The sequence below is a fragment of the Amphiprion ocellaris genome, chromosome 20 (assembly GCF_022539595.1).
Source record: "Amphiprion ocellaris isolate individual 3 ecotype Okinawa chromosome 20, ASM2253959v1, whole genome shotgun sequence".
NCBI lineage: Eukaryota > Metazoa > Chordata > Actinopteri > Pomacentridae > Amphiprion > Amphiprion ocellaris.
Window position 1 is genome coordinate 20,161,819 of NC_072785.1, and position 26,817 is coordinate 20,188,635.

Below are 26,817 nucleotides of genomic sequence, written 5' to 3' on the forward strand. Positions count from 1 at the left end.
GCATAGAAAACAAGAAAAGCACACCCACATGTGCACAAACAGTTTACTTCACATGCACAGACCATAAAGAGTGTAAGATGATCTCCCATTAAGGATGAAAACAAACCAGCGAGTGGGAGGTGTCCCCTGAGGAAGTCTACAGTCGCTATAGTGGAATCATGGAAGCATGGGAACTGGTTAGCAAAGGCCTGCAGGGCAGCCACGTCCCGACACGGGGGTGTGTAACGCTGCCACACACACCGTACAGGCTGGAGACAGAAACACCAAAGCAATGGCTTCATTCGCCTCACCTGTCACACAGTAACAATAGCTCACACTTTATTGGGTGTCAGCAGTAGCTTGATTTATTCACAGATTTAATTGATGTGATGATGTTTGATGATAACAGTGCCAACACAAGAATAAAACTGACAGCTAAGGGAAAAAGTGATTATATAAGAAATTCGATGACAGACTCATTTTGTGAAGCTCGTGATTTTAGCCTCGCTTTAATTCTATCGCTCTGACTGCAAGCTGACAGTTTATGGATTGGATAGTAGCTACAGGATTGCGGCGCTTCAGTGGTTTTCTGTGATTTCTTTACAGGCCTCGCTGATCATGTAGACCGGTGGTCAGTGCCAGAATGACATTGAGTTTCATAGGGATGAAGACGTATCAAAGAGTTGAAGGCGTACATTTATCTGACCTTTCTGCCTCCGTAGTAGACAGTGGGAACAAGAGGAGAAGGGACAGTGTAGCTTTTTATGACCATTCACATTCCCACGTGATCCAAAACAGACTTGAGCAATCCAACTCATTTTACTCTCTGCTGGCGCACATGGATGAAAAAAGTAAGGGAGATAGAAAGATAGAAAGTGTGTATGTGAACCACCAATTTAGCGAGTTCCCCTGCTCAAGTGAACAGAGACCTGGTCCACAGGGATCCCTGTTTCCCTTTCTCGCCTTCTTGTTCCCTCCACCCAGGACCCCACCATGACTGAGGGGGGGTTGGTGTCTGGCAGAGAGCTACAGTGTGTGTGGGTGTGTGTGTGTGCGTGTGCTCTCTGTGAGTGTATATGTGTATGTTAATTTCCTGTTTTATAGAGGAAGCAGTGTTCGCATGTACTTATCGTTATTCTGATTTTCTCTGTGAGAAAAAAGGACAGAAAAAAAGAATTGTGTCAATTCTCATGAATCTGTATGGGAAACAACTAGCATTGTTGCTGGAAAGCTGCCCTGCTCTCTTAATAAAAACATATTCTGGTTCATTGCTAAAGTGCAAATGCAATGTCAAAATCAAACTTTGAAAGGCATGTCATTTCATTATTCCAGTCTGCGAAAAATCCTAAAACACTACAAGCTATTATCCTCTCATATCAAATGTTCAGCTTTTCTCCCTAACAAACTGATCAAATTAAAGCCATATTGGTTAGACACAGAACGCTGTGGTTATTATGCAACAAGAAGAATGTAAATTCAAGCCATTAGGACATCTAAATGAAAGTTAGCTGCTGTGGTCGTAGTCAGAATACCCTCTAACCATGGTCTGGGCCACAGGTCCACCATGCAGTGGTCTGCTGGGTTTCTATAAAGGCCTTCTTCTGGTTTTGACTCATTTATATGTCTTGGCTTCCGACGATGAGATAAGTGAGGAAGGACGACTCAGCCCAAGCTTAGTCAGAAGACTGGAGCACTGCCGTCTTATCAGTATCACCAGGACCCTTTTTTTGTGAGTATGTCTCATTAAATGACTATGTGTGTTAAGTTCTTTGAATAGTCATAGCAAGAAAAACATCCCAGAGTTGTATATGCTCATCAGCCACTTCTTCAGAATCCAATGCAGTCAAATACGACAGCTCTGCCCTAAATTATACTTTTGCAAAGCTTTTGCATTTTTAGTTTTGGTAAAAGTTGTCAAAAAGGTGATTATTCTACTCTTCTACTATTATTGAGGTTGTGGTGGTGTACTGGACTGCGTTACATTTAGAAGTGTACCTACATGCATGTTATTGGGGTGAACTGAATACTGAAAATGTTGAAGTTACCAAAAATATAACTTACAATACAGCAGAGCTGTTGGATTATTTTGTATTAGACTTCCCAAGTGCAACTAATGAAGTGACTCATGTGTGTTTTCTTAAATGACAACAGCAATTGGGGGAAGTCACTTTTTGTTACCAATGTCATTTTTTTTTAAGTGTTTTTTTTCGGCCTTTGTAGGCTTTAATAGATGGATTAGTGTAGAAAGGCAGATTGGAAAGTAGGGAGAAGGATGGAGGGAAGACCTGCAGCAAAGGGCCATCAGCTGGAATCGAACCCAGGCCACTGCATCAGGGACCAGAGCCCTCTCAAACAAATACATGAAATTGCTTTAAAAGAAAAGTGAAAATGCCAGTATCAGATATATTAACTTTCACTTTCTCTGCATTTATTAAACCCACTAAAAACTCTTCTCTGGTAATCTGGTAAGGTTACATATGTACATTTTTTTAACCGTAAATGTAATCCTTAGGGCACAAAATAATTGCTTAAAATGACTTGGAAGTAAATCTGCTTCCTCCTATGGAGCATCTCTCTCTACTCACTTCTCCTCACTTGCTGCAACTCAAGCACACCAGCTCACCTACAGCTCTGCTCAAACACTGTAAAACTACTGTACTTTACACAACGGCTAGTTGTAATGTTTGTAATATAGGAGTAATTCAGCCATTCATGGTTGAACCAGGATCCAATTCTAAAGAAGAAGAATGGTAAAGAAAGTCCCACCCTGCAAGTTGACTGGATTGGTTCTTTATATTTGCTACATATGAAATCCTGGAAATCTGAAACATTGTTTTTGAGACTGTCATCAGTGTATTGCAGCTTCTAGGTGGAAATACTCAGCCGTGGTGCTCACTGCTTATTTTGCTCATGATTCTAATGTTTAAAAAATCATTTGGACATGTTAACACACTAAAAAAAATAAAATTGACCCAAAGGAAAAAGAATCTAATAAACATTTTCATAAAAGAAATATTGTGAGAATGTCAATCACAATTTTTCTAAAACCCAATGTAAAAAATCCCTTGTTTTGTTCTATCAACAGGCCACTACCCAGAAATATTTAGTTTACTATCCCAAAAAAGAAAAGAAAGAAAGCACAAAACACTCTTTGATGGAAACATGAAATATTTGGCATCTTTCCTGGAAACCTGACATAAATGATTTAATTATTATTATCATATTAGCTCATATTTAATCAACTAGGCCAGTTCTTCCATTAGACATTTAAGAGCTCTGCGTCTTGCAGTTCTGCTTAGAAGGAACAGCTGAAATGTAGTTTAACATTTGTTTTTTTGAGATCTGATCACTTAGAGGTCACACAGCGAGCCACACAGCGGTGACCTTCATTTTATGGTGGCAGTTCTGTGTATTGACGTGATAGCGAGTCGGTTCCTCTGGGTCTGAGCGGGAACCCACTCCTAGGCCCATGGAGAGGTGTTCCACTGTGGGAACTGGGAGCTGCCTGCTGTATCGTAACGCAGAGCAGTCTCTGAAGACCCGGCATGGATGAGAAACTACCTTCACTGGGATCCCTCTGAACTGGGAGAACCCTCCTTCTATCTTTCTTCATCTCTCCCTCCATATCCCACTCTGTTTCAGCAAAGCAGCGCTAGTCATCTGTGTGAGAACTGTTGCATCACAGCTCTCGCGGTTTCTTAGCCCCTGGCCCCTGTGTTTCTCGGTCAATCTGTGGGAACCCTGATCTTGGACGGTAGCCTCTGTTCCCACCACCAGGCTGGTTAGAAAATAGACTTCTGGTCATGTACCAGGCACCCAAACCAAGCCGGTTCTAACCCGCTCCTTCTCACGGGTTCGGGGGAGAAGAGGTCAGCGGCTACAGAAGAGGCCCTAATGGGTTTCGTATGCAGGTACCACAGAAGCGACACGGGATACAGTGTTCATGAGAAATGAGAGGGTTTTAATGGTTGTGTGCTCTTTCCAAAACACTCCCTCTCTCCCTTCTCTCCTTCTGTTTCTCACCGTCTCCTGCATCTCTTTTTCTGTCAGCCTCTTGTATGAATTTATAAATGCCGCTTTAATCTCTCATCTTTCTGACTGATTAAAGATAAGTGAGGGATGAAGCTTGATTTTGTTAAAGCTAAAGACAATGCGCTGTTTTCATAACAAACAATTGTCGGAGTATTTTCCCTTCAGTGATTCTCATTATTTTAGTTTTTCTTTCCTATGACTTTGACCATATAGGCCTCCAGTTTCTTTTTATATTTTATCCACTTAAAAAGCAATTTTGTATGTCGTCCCATAAACCAATTCATCATTCCTTTGACTGCAATTACATCCAGACAAGCAGCCCCATCCGAGCAAACATTTCCCCTCTTTCCTGGAGAGTTACAATTTTCGTAAGAAGGAAGTCATAGCGGGGAACAGAGGGAAGATGAAAAAAGCAGCCCTGCTCGAGTACGTCCGTGGCAAAGACTGAGCCAGATGAGAGCTCCTCTGCTCCCCACATGTGGACGAGAAAGTCGGGTCTCAGAGAGTGTGTGAAGACAGCTGGAAAATTCCCCTGAGCCTGGCCTAATTGAAAGCTTATCATCTTCTCTTTGTGCTTCCTGAGCAGTGGGGGTGGGCGGGGGGAGATCAGCGAGGGGCTACGCCGAGAGTAAACTCTGTGATGAGACCTGGAGGAAATACTGTCACACACTCGCACCGTAAAGTGGAGCTCAGGCTGTCTGGGGTGGAGGCTGGTGTGAGATCTGTCAGCAGGGGATTGTGTGTGTGTGTGTGTGTGTGTGTGTGTGTGTGTGTGTGTGTGTGTGTGTGTGTGTGTGTGTGTGTGTGTTGAAATGCTTTGAGTGTAGAGTTAATTGAATACAGTGTGTATCAAGGCAGCGTGTGTGCGTCCTGAGGCTTTGTTGTTCTGCCAACGCTGCCCCCATAGAAGGCCTGACGCAGACACACAGCAGAAGCCATACAGAAGGAAAGAAAGAAAGGAGGGAGCTGAATGAGAGGAAAAGATAAAAGAGACAAAGGAGGCATAGATGCAAGAGAGTCTAAACAGGGAAAATAAAAGAGTGGAAAAAATAGCGAAAAACAAAGTGAAAGCCCTTTCATGGTACATCAACAGGTGGCATTAGTTTAAGAGTGAGGAATCGTGGGTATTGTATTTCGGGTTAACCACATCTGAAATGAGACCACCCCACAAGGTAGCATCTCAAGTGTTTAATCTTGTGGCTCGCCTTCAAATGGGCCGAACAGATGCCATCAGCACGGCATAAATTAACAACCTCCTAGCTGGTAAAAAAAGGCAGCCAACATTCCAAACTTCTCCTGTATTGTTTTTAAGAAGTGACAACTTGCCGACGTGCGCTAACACGGAGGCTGCCAGGGCGGTGTTGGATTCCTGAGCGGTGCTTTATTTACGCTTTGGGTACCACCGTGTTGACAGCCGAGGCATTTTCAAACCTCTGAGAAGTGTGGGTAATTGCCAGCGAGAGTCTCACTAATGGGAGAGAAGAGGATAATTATTAGGGGGTTATTGGGAGCAAACTACCAATGAACTGCAAGGGTTAGGAGATCGCGATGCTGGCATGTGTGGTATTTTCTGTATGAAGATGCTAGGAGAACAGAATTTTCTGGATCAGAATGTGCTGGCATTAAATTGGGTCCCATGAATGTTTATAGGGTTTTTTTCCCCCCCGCTCTGTTCATTTCTCAGCTGATGCGATGGTGTCTGGGTTCCTGGATGTGAATTATACACTGTGTCTCCATGTTTTCACTCTCAACACCTCCCCCTGTTAAACTATAAAAGACCTCACGAGCCAGACATTTGAGCATTAAGTTTCAAAATTAGAGAACTAGTATTGTTTTTATAGTAAGGGAAATAATTTTGAAGGATGTGGCTGTAAATACTCCACCTAAATCTAACCTGGGTGTGATGTTTCTCAGAAGGGACCTCTTTGAGCTGAAAGAAAAGTGATGTGTTTTCATAACTCCCTCCTGGAGTTCCTTCAGTTAAAATAGAAAATATCATAATTTTCGTGAAATAAAACACCAACTATAAAGACAGGAGTGAGACACATGTTTTTTAATTAAAATGATTAAAAACTACATTATCCGCAAACTTTACAAGCACTCAGTATGGAAGCATTAATGATATTATTACATACATAGATGAGATTTTTAAATTAACATATCAGTTTCAGATGTACATGCTTTGAGCATAAAAGAGAAATGAAGACAGCAAGATGAATTAACATTTTGCTATATGAAAATGAGAAAGGGATTCTTTTAAAAAGAAACAAAATGAAATGTAACGTGCTCTTTCATCAAATACACAATAAAATACAATTTGCTTGTACATTTTGGCTTCCTAGTTTTGCATAATTTATGATATTAAAGAATCAAAACACGATTGATCTTTACCCATCATTAATGTCCAAACAGTATTACAGGCAGTTGTGAAGATCTTTGGTTTTTTCTTTGAAGGAACCACATAAATATCTGAACATGTGGTTTCTCTAGCTGCATGATTTTTTGCCCATAATAAAGTTAGGTTTCAACCATATACAGGTTTCAGAGGCGTGAGCAAGGGAACTTAATACGCTTTGCTCGAAACCAAAGGCAGATAGGAATGAAACATTGTCAGTGATTGTTTCAAAAGGAGGAATAAGTCAGATGGTCAACAAAACACCTTGCATAACTTTTTTTTGTTTGTTACCTGAGCTGCAAAAGCTAGCTTCTTTGGATCATTTTTCACTTTGAAATTAAACCTCACTTGTGTAGCAACTAAACAGCCATCTTTCAGAGTCATGAATGCTAATCATCTTCCTTCTTGTGAAAGTTTTTCCTTGTAAATATCAGACACCTGACACCTGTTGTAAATACCTTGGCGCAGCTCACGCCGAGATGATGTGCGCAGGCGTATGAACTACCTGCAGAGCAACGAGACCCTGGCACTGAAGAGCGCTAAATTAGAAAAAGAGTCGACAGGATAAAGGCCACAAAGGCTTCAAAGCGCTCATTGATTATTCAGAACAAAGGGACCTGTGCACAACAAGGGAAGGTTTTTTTTGCATAACTGCCCTTGGTGTCGGTAAGAAGACACCACTCTGACCCCACCTCCTCCCTCTATCCCTTCATCCTCACCCTCCTCTTCCTCTAGGGATCACAAATGTAACTGCAGGGGGAAGGCCCTCAGGACGGGGGAATGTGCACACACACCTGTGGAGCAGGAATGTGTGTGTGTGTGTGTGTGTGTGTGTGTGTGTGTGTGTGTCTAATCATGAAATCAATTCTTTGGTAACAGGATACTTTTAAGTGTGTTCAGCAAACATGCGCAGGGATATTTAATATTTAGTTCTGCACACACTCAGATATCTGTAAATACATAACCAAAAAAAAGGAGAGAAATGAAAGTTCAAACATAGTGCAAAAAATTAAGCAAATGGCTTTTTTTTTTTTTTTTTAGCGCAGGAAGGCAATTTGGAAATAGTTTAAAAGGTTACGGCTCTGGATATACCATAACAGAGTCTGCTGGGCATGGTTCATTCGGAATAAAGGTTTTTAGTGCATCAAAGCTACATTGGAAGGCAAAATAATTACATTAAAGGTTTGTTTTTTTATAATTTAGTAGCAATATATTACACAAATTCCAAATTTATACTTAACAACAAAACATGGTATATATACTGTATATATATTTATATAAAAAAAGGAAAGGCAGAGAGAAATGCTTAAGGATTCGGGGTATATGCATACATTTCCTCAAAATTTGGCTCAAATAAATATCAAAAGTAAACCGTGTCATCCAGTTCAAAAATACGAGACTAGGACTTTTTTTTTCTTTAGAAAAGGGCTTGAATAAGAAATTGAAGGAAAAAGTAAAGAGTAGACACAACAGGATTCCAACATTCCTGCAGAAAACAAAACCAATAAACCCCCCCTCTGCTTTTGTCTTACATTCCTCAAAATATCAGCCATTGTCCCGTCGAAACGCGATACACCGATGACACAGCAGAGGAGAATTCATTTCTTAAACATGTGACAGATAAAATGCTTTTCCCTCGATGATGCGGTGTTGCAACATCCACCGCATACTGTAGCACCAAAGGCTAATGTGTCCATTTTGGATAATAAATTAGGCAATAAGGTACTGCATAAGTATTGTGAGCATGTGAAACAGCCCTGGATGCAACTGATGATGTTTTCACAACAATATTTTTTGCAATGTTCAGATTTTTTTTTCCAGAAATTAAAGCTTAAAAGGACCGATTGCTACAGCAGTGCAGCCATGCCTCTCGATGTCGGCGTCACTCATCCAGCCTGACGTCTCCTCTCCACTTACAGAGTAAGTTGGATTAGTCTGAACAGTCTGTTTGATGAATGTCTGCTGTGGTTTTTCAGTTCATCAGCTGTACCGATTGATCATACCTGCGTTGTCTTTTGTTCGTTTGTCTTTGATGAGTACGTGTTTATACCAGACAAGTGATCCTGAAACATTACTATGACTTCTCTTTTTTTTAACCCTCACTTCTATTTACAGTCTCTGCTGATCATTATCTCAACTCTTATGGCTTTTGTAGTTCTTTAAGCGTACATGTTTCGGTACAGTGCAGGAGTTCACTCAAAAATTTACAAAATACGTGGAAGTCTTGAGAGTCGGCAAAAGCAGAAAGTCTTTGAAGCGAGTGCCAGAAAAATAAAAGACAAACATGCAGCATTTCTCTTTTTTTTGTTTGTTTTTTCTTTTCTTTCAGTGTTCAGCTTTTTTTTTTGTTCATCATCCTCTTTGCTTTTCCTGCCTCTCTCCTGCACCTTCTGATTGTCTAGCTGTCTGTCAGTCAGTAAGGCCTCCAGACGGACTCATCCAAGCGGCCCGAAGCACCTATGGCCGTGGGGGAATTGCTGTGGCTGCCGTCGGCCTCCACGCCATCGCTCTGGGTGTTCAGGCCCGGATTCATCAGGCTGTTGGTCCCTCCGGTGCCCGTGGCCCCCGAGCAGGACAGCAGGCGGGTTGGGGAACGCTCGCCCCCGGTGTTCCCTGGTGCCACCATGGAGAACTGGTAGGATCCAGAGCCTGTGCCGTAATACAGGTAAGAGTTGGACTGGAAGTTTTGGGACTGGTTGTTTGAGTAGGGCGGCGGCAGGTAGGTGTGGTATCTAGAGGAGGCTGACATGCTGAGGCCGCTGATGCCAGTGCTGGAGGTGTTGGTGGAGTAGGGGAAGGCCCCAGGGTAGTGCATCCGGGGGTCTGAGAAGCGAGGGTCTGTCAGCGGGGACAGAGACGGGAAGGTGGTCCTCTGCGGGAACAGATCTGTAGTCCCTGTTGGCAAAAACCAAGAAACAAAAGGTTGGAAAGAGTCAACAAACATTTCAAGCATGAATGAAAACTGCTGTTGCAATTATGAAACAAGGGACTCAGAGATTTCTCATTTTCTATTATTCTTTAAAAAAAACTACCCACATTTCCAGAACAACCAACCCTCCCAAACCCCCAATTCTGAGCTCAGATTTCTTGTGATATACCGGCCCATGGAAATGTTTGCTCAAAGTAATGAACTGAGACATTTTTTTGCTTAATAACAGTCATCAAGCACTGACAGCACATCATCCCACAGCCCCATGCACAAGACTGAAGTTATGAAAAGGCCCCCTTGCCACAGCCCTCCTACCACTGCTTCAAAAGGAGAGCAACGTACAGTTTTTCTGTCTTTCTCGGAGCAATGAAAAGAGGCATTGTCAGTCCTGAGGGGTGCTTTGTATAAACACCGACGGCTTGTTGCGCTGTTGTGCAACTCATCATAAATCACAGGCGACTGAGGCAGACGGTCACGATCAGAGACAGAGAGACAGAGCAGGGAAATGAAGGGGGGGAAACAATGGAAGAGAAAAGGGAAAGCATGTTTCTGTGTAAATATCTAAACTAATGAGTATCACAGTCCAGGACCTGTCAGAGTTAACTGCAAAGTGTAATCTCACAGGTAACAGAGCACGGTTGAACCCAGCTGTTAGGATTTCAGTTTCACTGCACACTTTCTAATTTATTCAGCTGACAAAAGGAAAATAGAAACATTGCTCGAGGGTCTGACTTGGCAGTTTGCTTCTCTGAGATTTGAGGCCGCTACTGTCACCAACTACGTTTCTGAACTCAAGCACCACATTGTTGCTCTCCCTTAACTGAGGAGTGTTATTGGCTGAAGGTGTTGTAGCAGTTTTGTAAGTATAAACCCACTTAGACTATGCATAGTAAACCTATATTTGATTTACCCTCCCTGTTGATTTCTTTAGTCAGTTTGGAGTTATTATGTGTACATATATAGCTTTCTTGTCTTCAAATACTTCATAATAATTCTCATGTAAATGGGTGAAAAATTAAGTCTCATCTAGCAAGTTGAGCATGTTGAGTCTTTGCCCTCATGGCACTCACATATTTTTGGAAGAAAGTGAGGTGGCCAGCAGCCAGGCCAAAATACTCTGAAACTGTAAACGCCCTTAATCTGGTTGTATGCCACAAGGGCTAGAGAGAGTTCCTCATACCTGATGTCAACATGCAGCACACTCCATCCACACCTGCCACTAGTACACACACTCATAGACTCACACACACTTCAGTCTATGGTTATTTGTTTGTCCGAATGTGGCTTTCATGGGTCCAATGTGGCCACATGACTGCAAGTGTAAAATGTGGATTTGGACGGCAGAGAAAAGAGAGCTTGTATTTGTGAAATAGCAAGCGCTTGCACGCCACAGCCCTGAGGGGGGAGAATGCCAAACTTGCGTGCCATAGTCTTGTTGAAATGTCTTTTCCCTATGTCTGGAGAACTGGGTCCATTTTCAGCTTCAAAAAAAAATCTGTTCCTTCGCAATTTCCATGGCCCCTGCTATGCTCTTTGTTCAACAACACATTTCTGCAGTTGAATTTCCTCTTCTTTTCGGGATGAGGGAGTTTGGTGGTGGTGGGGGGGCTGTTTCTTTTTCCAGACTCTACCAGGCACTGGAGTCGGGCTCCATATCCGATTTCACGCGAGGAAAATCCAAGCCTTCAGCTGCTGTTGATTCGGGTGAAGTGGAGTCAGCCTGCTAATTCCTACCGGACTCCCAAAAAGCTTTTGCTCTCCCTCGCCTTCTTTTTCTCTCTCTCTCTGTCTGTCTGTCTGTCCCTTCAACTCTCTCTGTCTGTACTAAATTTAGGCTTTGGGGCGAAGCTGAGGAGGGGATCTGTGGTGTGGGGACATGATGGCTCTGGTTGCTGTGGCCCACCCTGCACATGATCTCCATTTAATTGGAGCTGGAGAAACGTGTTGGCTAAACTGCGGTGGGGATCGACTCCTGTGTTCTGTCAGGGGAAACTGAACTGGACACTTATCACAACACCTTAATAGGCTTGTGCAGTCTCAGGGTTTTGGACGTGAGCCAGTAGTCTGCTACCACCTCAAACTCTCCACAGTACAGTAGCTCCCTCTGGAGGAGAGGGCTAAACAAACTGTCCTGTAATTGAAAAGTTTTGCTGTCTGCTTTTTCTCCCTCTTAACTAGGTTGCATACCTTACTGCGTACCCACCCTCCCTCACCCAGGATAAGTACAGGCCTCACTGTTGTGGCTGTGGTAACGGTGGTGTATCTTTGGCAGAGAGGGTCTTCCTAACTGAGCCTTGTAGTAGCTGCCTGTAACCTCTGCGGCACAAAACCACACATGATCTCCATTAGGCTCATCTGAAACGTGTTGACTAAATTGCAGGGACAGGAGAGGGGATGGACCCCAGAGGGCTAGCTGGCACAGCCCGCTGTCTGTGATGTTCCCAGTCTATGAAGCGGGTAGCTGGGAATCGGGGCTTTTATAGAGAACATAGTGTTCCAGGGCTCTCTCTTTCCTCTTCTACCTCTGAAGCATAGCACCATGCACTTTCTATGTTCTGCAGCACCATGGGCGAGTCCTCCTCCTTTCTACTTAACTCAAGAAGTCCACTAGTCCACACTCAAGCGTGTAACCCAGATATGGCAGGAGGTTTGTCTCATTTGTTTATGGGAGAAACTGATTTTGGTTGTTAACATAAGGGCAAGTTTGAGGCGGTCATGTCGCTGTGTGTAAATGTGTGCCGGGTTATGTGTGTGTATGCATGTGTGTCCAAATGTGGTGGCTGGCAATGTGGAGATGCAAATCCAAGCGCTCACCTGTGAAATGTTTACTCAAGCTTGATGCAAACTGTGACGGCCAGCGCCCAGGGAATGGTGTCTCAGGCAAATAAGTGGAGGGAAGGAAAAGGGAAAGAGAAAACCCCAGGATGATCCAGCTACGTGGAAGGACCCACTGTGCTGTGAGATTATTTTCTAATGTTCTTCTTAATATCATCCTTGAAGAGGCACTGCTACACTGCATGATGGATTTTTCAGAAAAACCCCATCCAGAAGTAGATGGAAGCTTGCTAATTTACTGACTGGTTTGGGTGGATGCCATATGGATGAGTAGTCATGTTTGATCACAGGGCAATGATGACAAGGCAACATAATGCCAGGGCAGAGCTGCTGCTGCTGCGCATGACAAAGAATAGGAGACCCAAATGAACACAAATGATCTCCAGGTGTTTATTTAAGCAGCAAGGCTTTGAGGCCAGAGCATCATGTCCGATGCAAATGATAATCACCTCTGGACTGTGGCACCATGGTCAACAGCCCCAAAGCCTCATCCACGTTGGCACTTTATCATGTGAGCGCAGAGGATTTTGCATGTTCCCAACTTGTGACATGTGATACAAGCAGGGGTAAAGGATGTTTGTGATTACAAAAACCTGAGATTTTCCTAATGCATCAGCAAGCAAGGCGACATGATTTATATGTTTGTTTGTTAAGGAAATCCTTTTCTATGAGTGATGTGATACTTCTTTGTAAAGCCACTGGTGTGAGGTGTGCTGGCCAACCCTGCACTATGTATACTGTTATGGGAACAATAAAGGCATATGAAAAAGTACAGCATATGTAGACATTTAATTCTACTGTTTTAGTGCTTAAACAGTCATATATCTGGTTTCTGCTTTAGCCATTATGACATATCTTTTTTTCTTCTTTTTAAAGTAAAAAAGAGAGCAAGAGCCAAATCTAAAAGTCTTTATTCTTTGTGTCTGAATGTGGGTCCTCATCACAGTGTGAGTGGATGAGTCAGCACGTCTGCTGTGGTGTGGTGGTTTCTGGGTAGGGGACGGATGAGAGACTGAGGGGGCTGTTAGACATCATCAAAGATCCAAATCTCCAAGAAACAAATGAAAGAAAAGAGAGAGGGAGGGAGGGAAGAAGAAGAAGGCAGGGTGGTGGCGTTCTAGGAATGTTTTGGGATGTAGTAGGGCCCTACGGGCAAAACGAAACAGACTCCAGAAGTGTCACAACAAATGGCATATCCCGCGTTGGGCCCGCCTTTCCAGCTTCTCCACCTCAGTAATGTTTGCTTCAATTTGAAAAAGCTGTTTGCTCATGCTTAGTAATTATGGTCATTGCTTACCAGTGACCTCACCCCTCATGCTGATTGTTGATTGGACCTCACACTATGATTTTGTCTTAACAACTAACAAACACGCTTGAAAACAATTTTCTCATTAACACATTCAAAAAGCACAAACATGCACACACTTTTGTTAAACTCAAATTTGGGGTCAAATCGGGAGAGTCAAGCAAACAAGAGCAGGATTGTAGAAAAGTCTTAAAGCGTTTAGGAAGACGGGTTTTGTAATGTCTCACCTGGCCATGGTCGCAGGTCCTCTTCCACCTTGCAGGTCTTGAGAGTGGGGGTGTCCATTTGCTCTGGCCATAGACCTAGAATAACACACAGTGTGAACAATAGGTAAGCACTAGGATCTGCATATTAAGAACAAGTCAGTGGAAAATTCTGTTTATACAGGAATGTTAAGTTTTAGAACAGAGGGAAATGTGTGGGTTGTGTGTATGTACGTTGTGAGGACGCCCGTTTCATAGGAATCTAAAACACTATCCTAAAAAACTCTTCATGACAGACGGGTCAAAACTTTCCTGACATCTGGCAGTTTGGAGATGCGTCTATCTGTCACAGGTTGGCCTGTGCTGACTGAGCAGTGAGGACTGGGAAGAGGAGGGGTGGTTTTCTCACCACAGTGAGACCAGGCTTGGAAAAACATGCTTGATGGGTGCATACGAGATATTTTTGGGCCTTTCAGGCGAGACACTGGAGGGGCAGCGGAGATCTGTGAAGCCCAGGATACTTGGTAGCCTGTCCAGCAGAGCTGTCAGGAAGCGAAGGAGGGTTGAAGACCTACTGGCCCAACGCGTGGGACCCTGCTTCACACTCACCAGTCACACCGCAGCAGGCCTGACACAAACAGCTGGCTGTTTGCTTTAGGTCTGAGATGGTGCAGTTGTTACAAGACAACTTGCACGGAGCTCTGTGGACATGTGTTGTACAGAAATCTAGTCTGGATGCCTCTGAACAGTTGTTTACAACTTATTTTTATCATATAGACAGACTGCTGCGTAATATATAGTCACATATTCTCATGCTGCTCTAACTTTTAATGGCAGCAGTAATCAGCCACATAACCCCACTATGACTCTGCTCTCCGCTGCTGAGATACCGCAATATAGTAAACTCCCAACCTCCTGTAGTGGCAATTAGGATGGAGAATGATGCCAGAAGCAGAGAGGGGGGTGGTGCTGGGCTGCTCGCATATAGCCACAGTGGACTCAGCATGTGTAAGATCTGTGCTTCCCCTGGAGCTCCTCCACTTCCTTTGCAAAGGCCCAAATCAGCACTCAGTCACTGAGAGGTCCTGCACTATGCTTCACAATGGCAAATTCTTACACATAAATGGCCTTATTCAGAAAGGCTTGCAAGCAGCTGGTGCGATTCGCTCAAGAAAATAAACATTTCCTTCAAATATTTTGATTGGCCAGCAGACAACGTCAATACCAGAGGCACAGATTACCCCTGTTAATAAGAGGACCGGCCTCCTAGGCGGAGCCGGGCGGCGAGGAAGGCCGCGGCTGAGATGGGAAGAAGCGGCGACTGCGTCACTAATAGGTAGCTTTGGGGTGTTGCCAGTGTAGTTTTCGGGAGGACACAAATAAACACATGCGCCGCTTTTGAAGTGCACATGTAGAAGAAAGGGGTGGCTGAGAAGATGTTTGAGCCAAAATGGTGTCCATCCTCGTGACTCCGGATCCAGCAACGGCTCTGAGACATGTAATGCGCCTGCCGTAATGAAGCGTGTCATTGAGACACAGTGAATGCTGGTCCTTGTGCTGGCTTCCTGTTTCGCTTAGGCCTTAGGCGTCGCAACGGGCAGAGAATGTGAGAGAGCAAGCAACACAGAAAGAAAGACGCCAGCGAGAGAAGGAGAGAGAAAGAGAGCGTGTTAGAGAGGGGAGGAACATGGCCTTGGCTCAGCTATGTGGGACATTTGATATGTCTTTTGAGCCCTCACTTATAACGTGAGCAAAAACAAACACATGGGCTGAAAAATCCTATGTTCTCTTTGAGAGCTCGTCGCCCGCCTGCCCTTCCCCTCTCCCCAGACTCAATAGAGACTGTTCATAGCACACATGTAGTTTCTGTAATTGCTGAAATGTAAAACTCAGCCTGACTCTGATGTGAAATTATAACTTACACAAACAGTTGAGTCTGGTTAAAAAAAAAAAACAACTTGCTCTCACTTCTCTTTTTCTTTGTTTTTTTCGCCAAAGGAGGCAGCTTCAAAAGATTTTTTCTTCTTTTTTGTTGAAGAACAGAAACATTTTCAGTTTGAATTATTCATCTCAGGGTCACAAAAAGACTGTAACCACAAGTGAAGCTTTCAGGCACCATAACAAATAAACTCTGTGGCATCCATTGACATATTATGTAAATAGCAGAGTAGAGAAGTAAAACAGAGTGTCTAAAGGACTGGTCCAGATTCCTGCTCATTTCGGTTGTATTTGTATCAGAGGGCCAGCTTCCTGCTTGGGTTTGGCAGAAATCAGCATGAAACCCAACTAGCGTGATGGCTGTACTCAAAAGTCCACACCACAGCTACCTGACGGTGCTAATTTCCTGCCGCGCTCTTGCTTCTAATTGGCTGATCATGTCATTCTGGATGTGTGAATTAGTGTGAGCCTCTCAGTTGCGGTGGTAGCAGAGTGCCGCCTCGAACCTGGGGGGCCGGCCAGCTTGTTTATGTGGAGTAAACAGTGTGGTCACTGTGGACGAGACGGGAGGGGCATGGCCGCAACTGGGCTGGTCCTCCATCAGACAGGACTTTCTCAAGTTAAGTCCAGTCCAGAGGCCACAACCTGAACGCAGGATTGCCAAAGCACAGCTGCAGCCGGCGTGTGCCAGTTGTGCAGAACGAAGCCAGGGGGACCAACATTCGCAGAAGTGGCATTAATAGGAAATGTTTGCTCCTTTTTAAATAGAATTTCTGCATAAAATCTGAACAGTTAAAGTTAACGTGTGTGGTTTACTATTCCTGCAAGATCCTGCTCTCCTTTTTAAATCGCTACATGGGTCACACACTCAGACACTCACTTCACAAAAACACACACACACACTCTTTTGGGCCCTCATCAAAGCACTGAAGCACTTGACTTGATGGTGGAACGTTATGCTAGTATCTGATATTCATCTTCAGAGAGGAACACACAGGTGTTGGAACAAATAACATGTTAAATGATACCACCTGAAATGTGCCAGGACTTTCTTTTTGGATGATTAAATTGGTGCTGCCTTTCTTTTCCTCCGTCTCTCTCACAGTTAAAACACATTTAAGTTAAAAGAGCCTCTTTCTTCTCGGTTGTCTGTTAGAGGCCGTGCCAGAGGCTTGTTGAGTTTTGTCTGCTTTAAAAATGGATTAAGGTAAAACTGTGATCCCACTTTTTACTTTCAGATAAATCTTCACTCAGCTGTTTGCCTCCCTCAATCCTGGAAATACCTGTTTTGTACATTTTAAAATGCAATGTCACAGTGAGATGTTCAACTACATTTTGTATCAGAGGAAGAAAAAAAAATTGCCACCCACAGATACACATAGTATACACATGTACCTCACTTGAGGTTTTGAAAACCAGAATAACAATTTAGTACTTGATTGTCTGTCAGATTTGCTTGACTGTACTAGCTGAACCACGCATTTTCAAACACACACACACACACACACACACACACACACACACACACACACACACACACACACACACACACACACACACACACACACACACACACACTCCCTCCGCCCTAGTCGAGAATCATTCCACATGTCTAGCAGGCTTACCTGTGGCCACAGAAGAACAAAAACAAGCAGCGAATGTAGTGTCTGCCAGCGTGCAGGATTCCTGTCACTGCATGCACTGTAATGAGCTCTTAATTACCCTGTCTGTCTGGGGCACTAGCGGAGAACTTGCAACACTAGCACGGAACTGTACGTCTGTGTGTGTGTGTGTGTGTGTGTGTGTGCATGTTTTTTATTTTCAATGCGCCTATGGTGCAATCATCTGTGTGTGTGATTTAAGAATCCATGGGTTGCAGATGTCTGGAGACGTGTCCTGTTGACAACAAAACTGAGACAGTATTTCATTGCTCAGACAACAAAATGAAGCAAGGCGGCTTTAGGAGGAGGTGACACTGTATTTTCTTTTTTTAGCCATCTTCAAGGAGGAAAATGTACAGTTCCAGCCCCGCGTAGTGGAAAACATCTTTTGTAACAGCGAGACGGGAATCCATTTAATTATAATGTGTTGATGGGCGATCTATCACCCGGCAATTCTCAAACAAACAGGCCCCAGGATTTAAAGTATCTGCAAAGTACAACAGCGTCTGGCAGAGGCTGTCGAAAGCAGAGATGTGTATGCTGTTGATATGTAAACACCTCCTTGTGTCTCCAAATGGGATTTAGGACAACAAGTCTATTTTTGTTTGAGCTTTGCTTGTAATACTGATGTGCTGTTGTCTGTGCATGACTCCTACATGTACAGGAGCGCTCTGTGTGAGCTGCTCCGCGACGTATATCTATAGGCGGCTGCTCAGACACTCCAGCAGATAGACAAGGTGGGAGGGAGAAAGGCCCTCTGCTCTGTTATTTAATTATTTTACCACTCTTGCCCTGCGGTATGCCGTCATAATGGTAATACCACAGATTAAGGTGTGTGGTTTTTACAGCCCTTCCCCTCCTCTGTCTCACTCACACACACTTCTTATAGACAGCCTTCAGTCACTGGCAGCTGTAACGTGAAGCTCAAGGCCTTTAAACATCTCTGACACTTCCAACTGATGTTGTGTCTGCTCTCCGTGTGTGCTATATACGTGTGTGTTGCGACATCGTAGCCCTTTGAAGCCTGGCAAGTCTATGATGCTCTAAGTCCTGCCCTAATCCTGTGCGAGGCAGACGAGAGCAGAGCTCCTCGTCTGCTGTCTGGACCATGTCTGTACACTTCTCTCTGCCGATGGGAGCTCACCCCCCCCCAAGCCAGCCCTCAGAAACTTGAAGCTTCCAGTACAAGCTTCGCCGCAGGGGGCTTTTTATTGGCAGACAACCTACGGAGCCCACGCCAAACTCTGAACCGTCAGAAAATTATCATCACACTGACTGTATTGTGTTGAAGTGCCGCACTGTTTATTCTGAGCATAACTGGTTGTTGGTGTTTCCAAAATGGCTGACATGTTTTCAGCTCGGTACAGGCCGTGCAAAGGGAGCAAAATCAATATCAACAGTAGGTAAGGACGGGGGGTAAAAGACCCTGTGTTCTCGGCAGTCAGCTGTTAGATAGGCCCATTCTGGTGACTCAGCGCTGGCTAAGCTAAGCACAAGGCCAAACAGTGTATGGCTGTGATACACACTGATAGACTTCCACCCACACACAGCTCAGCACTCCCAAACAAGCCCTCCTGTACACAGCAACATGCTGATACAAAGGTAATGAGATTCATTAGCCGTCATGAGAACTAGAGAGTGGGCGGGAGCAGAGGGTATGTGTGTTCAGTCTGCATGCTCCCAGACATGGCATCCTGTTAAAAAGGCTCTGACATATGACGGAGAGTGAAGACTCATCCTTCTCCAGCCATCACCCACGCAGCTGTCCACAGTCCTCACACACACACACACACACACACACACACACACACACACACACGTTTGAACAACCCCCTCCCCTCAATCGCACCACCTCTGTCTGAGTCTTGACCCTCCCTCCCCTCCCACCCCCGCACATTCGACTGGTCTGAGAGTGACGTGATTGCCAAGGTAGCGGACGGCTGTTACATTCCTAAGGCTGTAGTGTGCGGTGTGCGGACGCCAGCCTCGGCACCCAGGCCAAACTGGGCTGGCAGCACCCGCCATGCCACCTGGCTGCGGGCTCGGCCCTACATGCTGTGGGGCCCAGACCCACCAACACAGGGCATCCGGGGACAGAGCTGACATGAGCTTCCCCTCTGACGGCCAACACATGTAAGAGCTCTCAGATTAGTGGAACAGAACTCAAAACCTCCCCATGGAGAAAACTCACATGAAGGGGACTTGGCTGAGCAGAGTGAACTGCTTGTACTGCGTTGATGTGTAACAGAGTTGTATTAGATTACTTACCCTCTGGCCAATTAAAACACAATTTTTGGTTGTGTGGAAGGTGGCTGGTTGCATATGTCAGTGATCCTCACCTTGTGTGGTGCTGAGGTGGGTTTGGTGGATGGGACGAGGATTATTGTTCACTGGGCCTATCCGCATAGTCCGCTGGTAGCGCTCAATCTCCGAGAGCCTGTCAGAGAACTGCATCTTCTGGGGGTCTTCTATCTTCACTCTATGCCCTGAAAGAGCGACATGAGGAGGAGAGGAATTAAGAACTTGCCAATTTTACCTCCTACACAGCCAGGAAAATGGCACAAAATGGCACTTTATATTTCCAGAGTTGTACAAAAATAGCAACAACAATAACAAGAGTCCTATTAGAAAACTTCTTCTTCTCCCCAATTTCTTAATAGAGCTCGGCAGTTTGACACATCCTGGCAAACAACTTCTCTTTGCCTGTTTAAACTGTAATTAGTGTAAAATTGGCTTGGACTCAGAAGAACATCAACATCCTCCATTGTAATACACATGCACTTTTACAGGATGAAGTTATATAAAGGGACAGAGAGACACTGTCACCATGTTTTCAGCTTCCAAACACATAAATATTATTAGAATGTCACCAGACCTTGAAATACATTGGCCAGACAGAAAATGTTGCTCAAGCTGCACCTGCTGCCACGTCACCAGCAGATAACGATAAGTGGTTGAAAATAATTGCTTGAGGAATGTTGTTTTCCCTGAACCTAAAGTCCAAGAAATAATAAACTGTGAATCGCTGCATTAGGCATCTCTATGAAGTGATGGAGTCAAGTGATCTTTATCTTGCCGCCTTAAAAAGCAAGAAGGAACGAGTATATCTGCCCCCGATTAGCACCTCTCTCACACACCCACACACAAATTCAGGTCTGACTGACACAGCACTTAGTCAGAAGGAAACACCCAGACAAAGCTACCAGACCATATAGTCATCAGTCTTAAACATAACGGAGAGAAGAGAAAGAAAAAGAGCCTTTTGTGTGTGTGAAATAGAGAAAGTAGGTGAGAATTAACTGTGAGAAGTGAAGCATTTCTGCTGCATCTCTTTTATCCAGACCTAGAAAACTAACCGACACACTTAGCGCCCCTTTATCACTTTGATGTCCCGTTCAGGGAAATGGTAAGAAAAAAACTGATCATGCCTTTTATGTAGACACACTCATGTCCAAATACACATGTGTATTTGGACATACTCTACATGTGAACACACCTTAAATGTCAGACGTGAGTCCGGATGAGGGCTCTAATGGGAGGAAGAGATTTTAATGTAACTATCAATGCACCAAAACTGTGTGTGAACTAGCATGTATACATTCTGTGGTTTTCTCCCTGGCATCTCTACAGAGTAGCCTAATGTGAAGTAATGGCTGGATTTGAATATTTTATCACTATATAAAGGGGGCAAGGCAGACGGACCAATATGGATTTTGCCCGTCCTTTCTCTCCACTGACCCATGGGCAATATATCTTCCCTCTGAGGCTGACCCATGGGTAAAGTTTCCTCTCGTTTACCGCTCTGTCCATTTGTTTGTGCCCACCACCTCCCTTCCATCCTCTCTTTACGAACTATATAGAAATATCCAGCTTTGACGCCCCCAACACACATGTACAGACACATACAGGGTCACGCAGTGATGAACAGACACAATGTCTGATAGCAGGCAAGCTCTCAGATCAAAACCGCTGCTGTCTAAAGCCAAACTGCAGTACAGAATACTCCAGTACCTCTTTATTTGCGCTCAGTGATCACCAGTTACTTTGAAGTTTACATGTGTGAGAAGGAGAAAGACTCAGTCATGACTAATCTGTCTGAGCAGAGACAGCAGTTCTGTTGCTGCTCTGCAGCTGTTTGTTTTGCTGAGCATTAGGACGCCAAAGGAAAAGACGGTGTGTGTGTGTGTGTGCATGTGTGATTCCACCCACCGGCCCACCAGTTTGCTCCGTGCCGTTACTCAGAAACATATCCTGGGCGGACTCACGCCCCCTTGCACACTCTGTAATATCTTTTTTATTCATATGCGGCCAGTCTGCCTTTTCTTTAAACCATGGAAGGAATGGAGGCTTTCACTCACACACACACACACTCACACAGCGCCTGGTCCAGGCTCCAACACCCACATAGACACTGTGGCTACTGTCTGTTCCAGGCCAGAGCAGGGGCGGCCAGGGGAAGCGGCCCTCCAAATATAGCCCCTATATGTGTCCTTGTGTAGTTATTAAGAGATTTACACCACCTCAAACGGCTGAGGTCAGGGAAATGATACATCCCACTGCTCTCTGGTTGGAAAAAAGACAGACAGAAAGTGGAAAAAAATGATAATTGGTCAGTTTTTCTGTGGCCAGTGGTGGTCGAAGATGAATTGGCTGGCTCTTTAGGGATGAAAGTGATCATTCAGCTGCCCACAAATATACACACACACACACACACAGACACACACACACACACACACACACACACACACAGACACACAGACACACACACACACACACACACACACACACACACACACACACTTGAGCTGTGGATCCTGTGGCCCGGTTCCAGCTGGCAGCGACACACAGCGTTTAGCGACACACTGTTCACAGCTTCCAGTAGGGGGTTTAGTGGGCTGAGAGAGGGCGATTTTTTGAGGGGAGAGCAGAAGCATCATTACAACATGGCCTGGAGCTCATTAACCCGAGGCCCACAGTTGCTGTTAACACCGTTAATCAATTGGGTGGTGGCTTGAAACTTTCTTACTCTACTTCTTTTCTGTTTTCCTTCTCTTCTCACTGCGTCTCTTAGATACTTAAGCCTGTAAGCTATCAGGAGGGCAGCACTCACACAACTTCCTTTCATCGCTTTAATAACACATTGATTTTTAACACAGCTATATAAAAATCTACTTTTTTCCTTTTAGTATGCAGATGTGTGTAATTTCCAAGGGACTTTGTGACTACCACATGGACTGTGATAAGCTCCTTCTACTGAATGTGCTGCCCATAAAGGTCAAGCTTATATGAGACTTAGATTTTTTGAAAAGATGAATCATGTGAAAGCCCTGCCTTAAATGTCTTGCTTTTTTATTTCTCTCCTGCACATTGTTCGAAACTTTGCAGGAAAGTTTTATGAACTGCCCAAATCCTTCAGTTAAACCTCGTGTTAATACGCACTCTTTGGTCAGTTGACCCTGACTGCAGCTGCAGTGTGCTGGGTCCGACCGCCAACATTTGACTTCTACTCTGCAGGGCTGGGGGCCAGAGGGGTGCCGGTGCTCCACACCAGCCCCATTTCAGAGGGGTTTCTGTGGTCAGATGAATATTTAATGTGTCAGGGTGCACTTAGGAGAGAATGCCCTTGTTTTTCTCTCTATGATATCATAACCACAAGATAGAGCTGGGAGATGGGAGCCAATGCACACATGAGGCCTAAACAGCAGCGCTCAATATGCATCCAGAGCTGAAAATGGATGCTAAAGGTTGTAGATTTACTAGCCTCCTCTCAGAGTAGTGGTCGCATCATCTGAAAGCATTATGGAAGTCTATGAAGAACAAATAAAATGCTTGATATAAAATGTCTGGTATTAACGATGTACTGAAAGGCGATGGCTGTGTTTTGAAGAAATGGGTGTGCCGCTCCCAGCCCTGCTTTGTTTTGTGTGTGTGTGTGTGTCTTTTTATTTCCTGATAGTGTTTTATCTTTACTGCAGAATAATTTGAGATGTTGCTTTGCTCTTTGCTGCCCCCCCCCCCCCCCCCGTGCTTTGAAGTGCTTGGAGTGCAAGTGATGAGAAAAGTGTGAAGTTGTTTTTCATGAGATTGCGCATGGTGCTTTAAAACCAGACCAGACCACATGAACAGCAAACTCCAGCAAGTTTTGCCCAGCCTTCCCTCCACAAAGCCCGTATCAGCTCAACACGGAGACGGTGTTTGCTCAGTGAGGTGACTGCCAGGACTTAAACACGATGCCGCAGCTGAATGATCACCCAATACGACATGCTTCCTTCCTTCATCCCCCACTATTTTTTCTCTGCTTCTCCTCTCTTTCTCTGTCTGTTTGTCTCCGTCTCCATTGCAAGAAAGAAACATATGTTACCGTCTGAAGGGAGACGCATTAAACACAAGCTCTTTTTAGTAAAGGGTTGGGTGCTTTTTCAGGGGCAAAGTGAAACTCTATCTGAACGGCAAAGGGCAATACGTGCTTTGGCCCAAACCCAAGTCTGCACTGAATATATTTGAAGTGTAAATATTTGTATTCAACATATAAATGGACTTGATAGGCCCCTGATAACAGACTAGAATTAATGTGGGGTGCATGTATCACACTTTACACTGAAAACTATGTCTGGACTGTAAAGTCTATGTATATATGGTATAGGATTACATACAAAAATGTTTGGGCAGTGCAAGGAGCATTTCGGAGTCTAATGTGAAGACTACAAAATGGCAACTGACAGTGATATTTTTCAGTTTGAGTCAGTTATAATATGTTTGCATGAGCATTTTTTATTGCATAGATGAGTCATCTCAATATTACTGCATGTACTCTCGGGCAGGGAATCCTCTGCTGTATGTGCTGCAGTACTGAAAGTTAAATGTTGTAAAGAAACACAAGAGCGGCATCCTTATCTAAGTTTTCAAACCCGACAGTCGATGTGGGGTGACAGTTGAACACACGCTGCAGTGGGGCCTACTTGCCTTGCATGCAAGCTTCCGTTTGCCCTCAACAGACACTGAGGACGTTTCAACATCTGTTGAGCAAAGTCTTGTACACCTGTCTTCCTCTTCCTCCTCTCTAGCGAACCTGAACCCCATACGTTCTGGTTCCCACCCTGCTTCTTTCCACCACCCTTTTCTTAAACTTCCCTTTTCGTTCTATTACGAGCATCATGGCGCAGCTCAAAAAGCATCTCTGCAGCAGTGCATTTGGCACCGTGCTTCCCAAGGCCACCAATCACACCATTGGGTATTTACAGTGGGGTGAAATCTAAGTTCTTGTTTTGAGGCTGACCCTGAAGGATGTGGGTTTTACCCTTGGCTGGTGATTGCGGCTGTCTCGTCTGGGCCTAAATGAGTCGATGCTAGCCGCACACAGACATTACACTGCTTTAAATTCATTTACATAATACTCTCGTAACACTTTAAGAATGAATGCATTAAGTTTTATGACTATATCATTATCATGGATTGAAGGCTATTTATTTCTCCAGACATGAACTAAGTGTGAGCTGAAGTGTCACTCTCTGAATGCAGTGGCGAGGGTTGTTTTTTCTTTTCTTTGTGGAAACATTATTTAGGCTGTCAGTAGGAGGTCAACAAAAGTTTTGGCAGGCTTTTATCTGTAGTTCACCCTCTATGGTCACAGCTGGGAGATCATCTGGTCCCTCAGGCAGATGCATCAGCTTCTCTCTGGGGACATCAGCAGTGTGAAAATCCCCCTCGCAGGCCTGAAAACAAGCTGCTCGCAGCGGAAGTTGCTACATGAGACTGTTTGAGCAAAGAGTGCAGCCTTCCTTTTCTGATAAGGGGATAAAGTGCTTTGCGTATGTCTGTGTGTGTGCGCACGTATGTGTGTGCGTGTAACAGAAGCAGTGCCACACAAGGCCAGCCCTACAGCGAGGCAGGTTGAGGCAGGCCGGGAGGGTGAAGGGGTGCCAAAATAAGGCCCAGTGCACCCGGATTCTCTAACAATACAACAAGACCCGTAGCACATTGAGAGCAATCATCCCTCCTTTGTCTCGCCATTCTATACTTCGTGTGTGTGTGTGTAACTGTCTTCTCAAGTGAAGCTGAGCTGAGTTTGTGTGCAGACTTCACAGATTCCCCAGTGCTCCTGCACAGAAGGCCTATTTGGCTCCGGTGACGGATCATATTAAAGCAATAAGCTGCTTTGAGTGTGTTATTTTAGCCCTATTGGTGAATGAGGTTGTTGTGCGTGTTCATGTTTGTGCGTACGTGGTAGTCAGGTTGTTCGAAGCAGCGAGGTGCCGGGGGAAAGGTGGGGGCCTCGCAGAGCTGTGGGAAAGGAAAGCAAGCTGCCGCTGTCACATACATCAATGCAACGCTAGCAGATGTGTCAAACGGCTTTGCGTTCACACCTCCGTGCATACTAGCTTACACACAATAATGTGCAACAAGTGAGCATTTGCCCCTGAATACACACACACACACAGTTCCACAGAATGACAATTGATATTCCAGGTGGGTCAAAGTAAACGTGTGAAATTTGAAATGTGTGAATTTTCCACTGTGTAGGCACACACATATTTCACTTTCAGTACTTTCTCTGAGGTTATCGTGCTTGTCATTGGACTGCTGCAGTGGTGTTGAGGTTACAAGACTGACCTCTCCTTTTCTGTGATGATTTCAGGCTGTTTTAAAGAGCCAAGGCTGCGTGTTTACCCAGAGGATTACAACCTTCTCCGCTCCTGGAAGCAAAAGAAAGCTCTCGCTACACCTATTATTTGCTCGCTGGTCCTAACCATTAAGGCCTGAAGAAATAAATATCCAAACCGCGGGGTGGTGGTACACAGCGTCTTTTCCAGTAACCAGCAGGTGCCTTCTTCCCACAAAACACCCTCCCTCCTCGCTGCATTCCCCGTACCCGCTGCCCCAACACAGAAAAGCGGTTTATTGTCATAATGCAGCAGGGGAGAAAAATATTCCTCCACTCATGGGCCATTTATTTTTCTAAATGCAGATCGGAACTTTTATTGAATTACAGCTGAAAGGTCGTAATGGCTCCCTCCTGTATGGGTCAGTGTAAATAAGGAAGAGTGAGCACACACAGACTGGGCATTTTACTTCCCTTCATAGGTAAGTAAACAGGAAAGACGCTTGGCCCGGTGAGTTTAGAGGGGAGTGGGTAGGTGGAGGGGGAAGAGAGCCAAGTAGAGATGTTGTAAGCTTCTCATTTGATACTGAGAAAGCGTCTTCTACTTGCATCAATGGAGTGAATTAAAAGTGCTCTCTGGCGGTTGTGTGAATAATTCGGTAGTTCCTGCTGATTGATCTGCTGTCAGTAAATATGGGCTGGAAATTTTTTTTGTCTGACTGGAAAAAGAAAGGGCATTTCACCCCGAAGCTCTTTTGTGTTTATGTGTGTGTGTGTATGTGTGTGTGTCTCCGATCGTCATCTGCTGGCCTGAGGAGGAGACATTGCGCTGTTTCAAAACATTAGACAATGTTCTTCTTTTTTCCTGTTTTTAGCTGAGACTTGTGCATTGACGCTGCAGCAACATGCCAAACGGCAAACAGAGACAGCACAGGGCAGA

At 44.6% G+C, this 26,817-nt stretch overlaps 1 protein-coding gene across 3 annotated transcripts in view; it reads right to left on the minus strand.

The window, feature by feature from the left end:
* Positions 1-6,049: 6,049 nt before the first annotated feature.
* runx3 (RUNX family transcription factor 3) overlaps positions 6,050-26,817 on the minus strand; it is a 49,036-nt gene continuing 28,268 nt past the window's right edge. For 2 of the 3 annotated variants that reach the window (XM_023285302.3, XM_035955104.2), the window contains 3 exons: positions 19,618-19,764; positions 13,704-13,778; positions 6,050-9,301 (listed from right to left, as the gene is read on the minus strand). In XM_023285302.3, coding sequence (XP_023141070.1) covers positions 8,820-9,301; positions 13,704-13,778; positions 19,618-19,764 — 704 coding nt within the window. In that variant the 3' untranslated portion in view covers positions 6,050-8,819. The remainder of the gene's footprint in view (positions 9,302-13,703; positions 13,779-19,617; positions 19,765-26,817) is intronic. The other variant, XM_035955105.2, reaches the window with a different exon arrangement.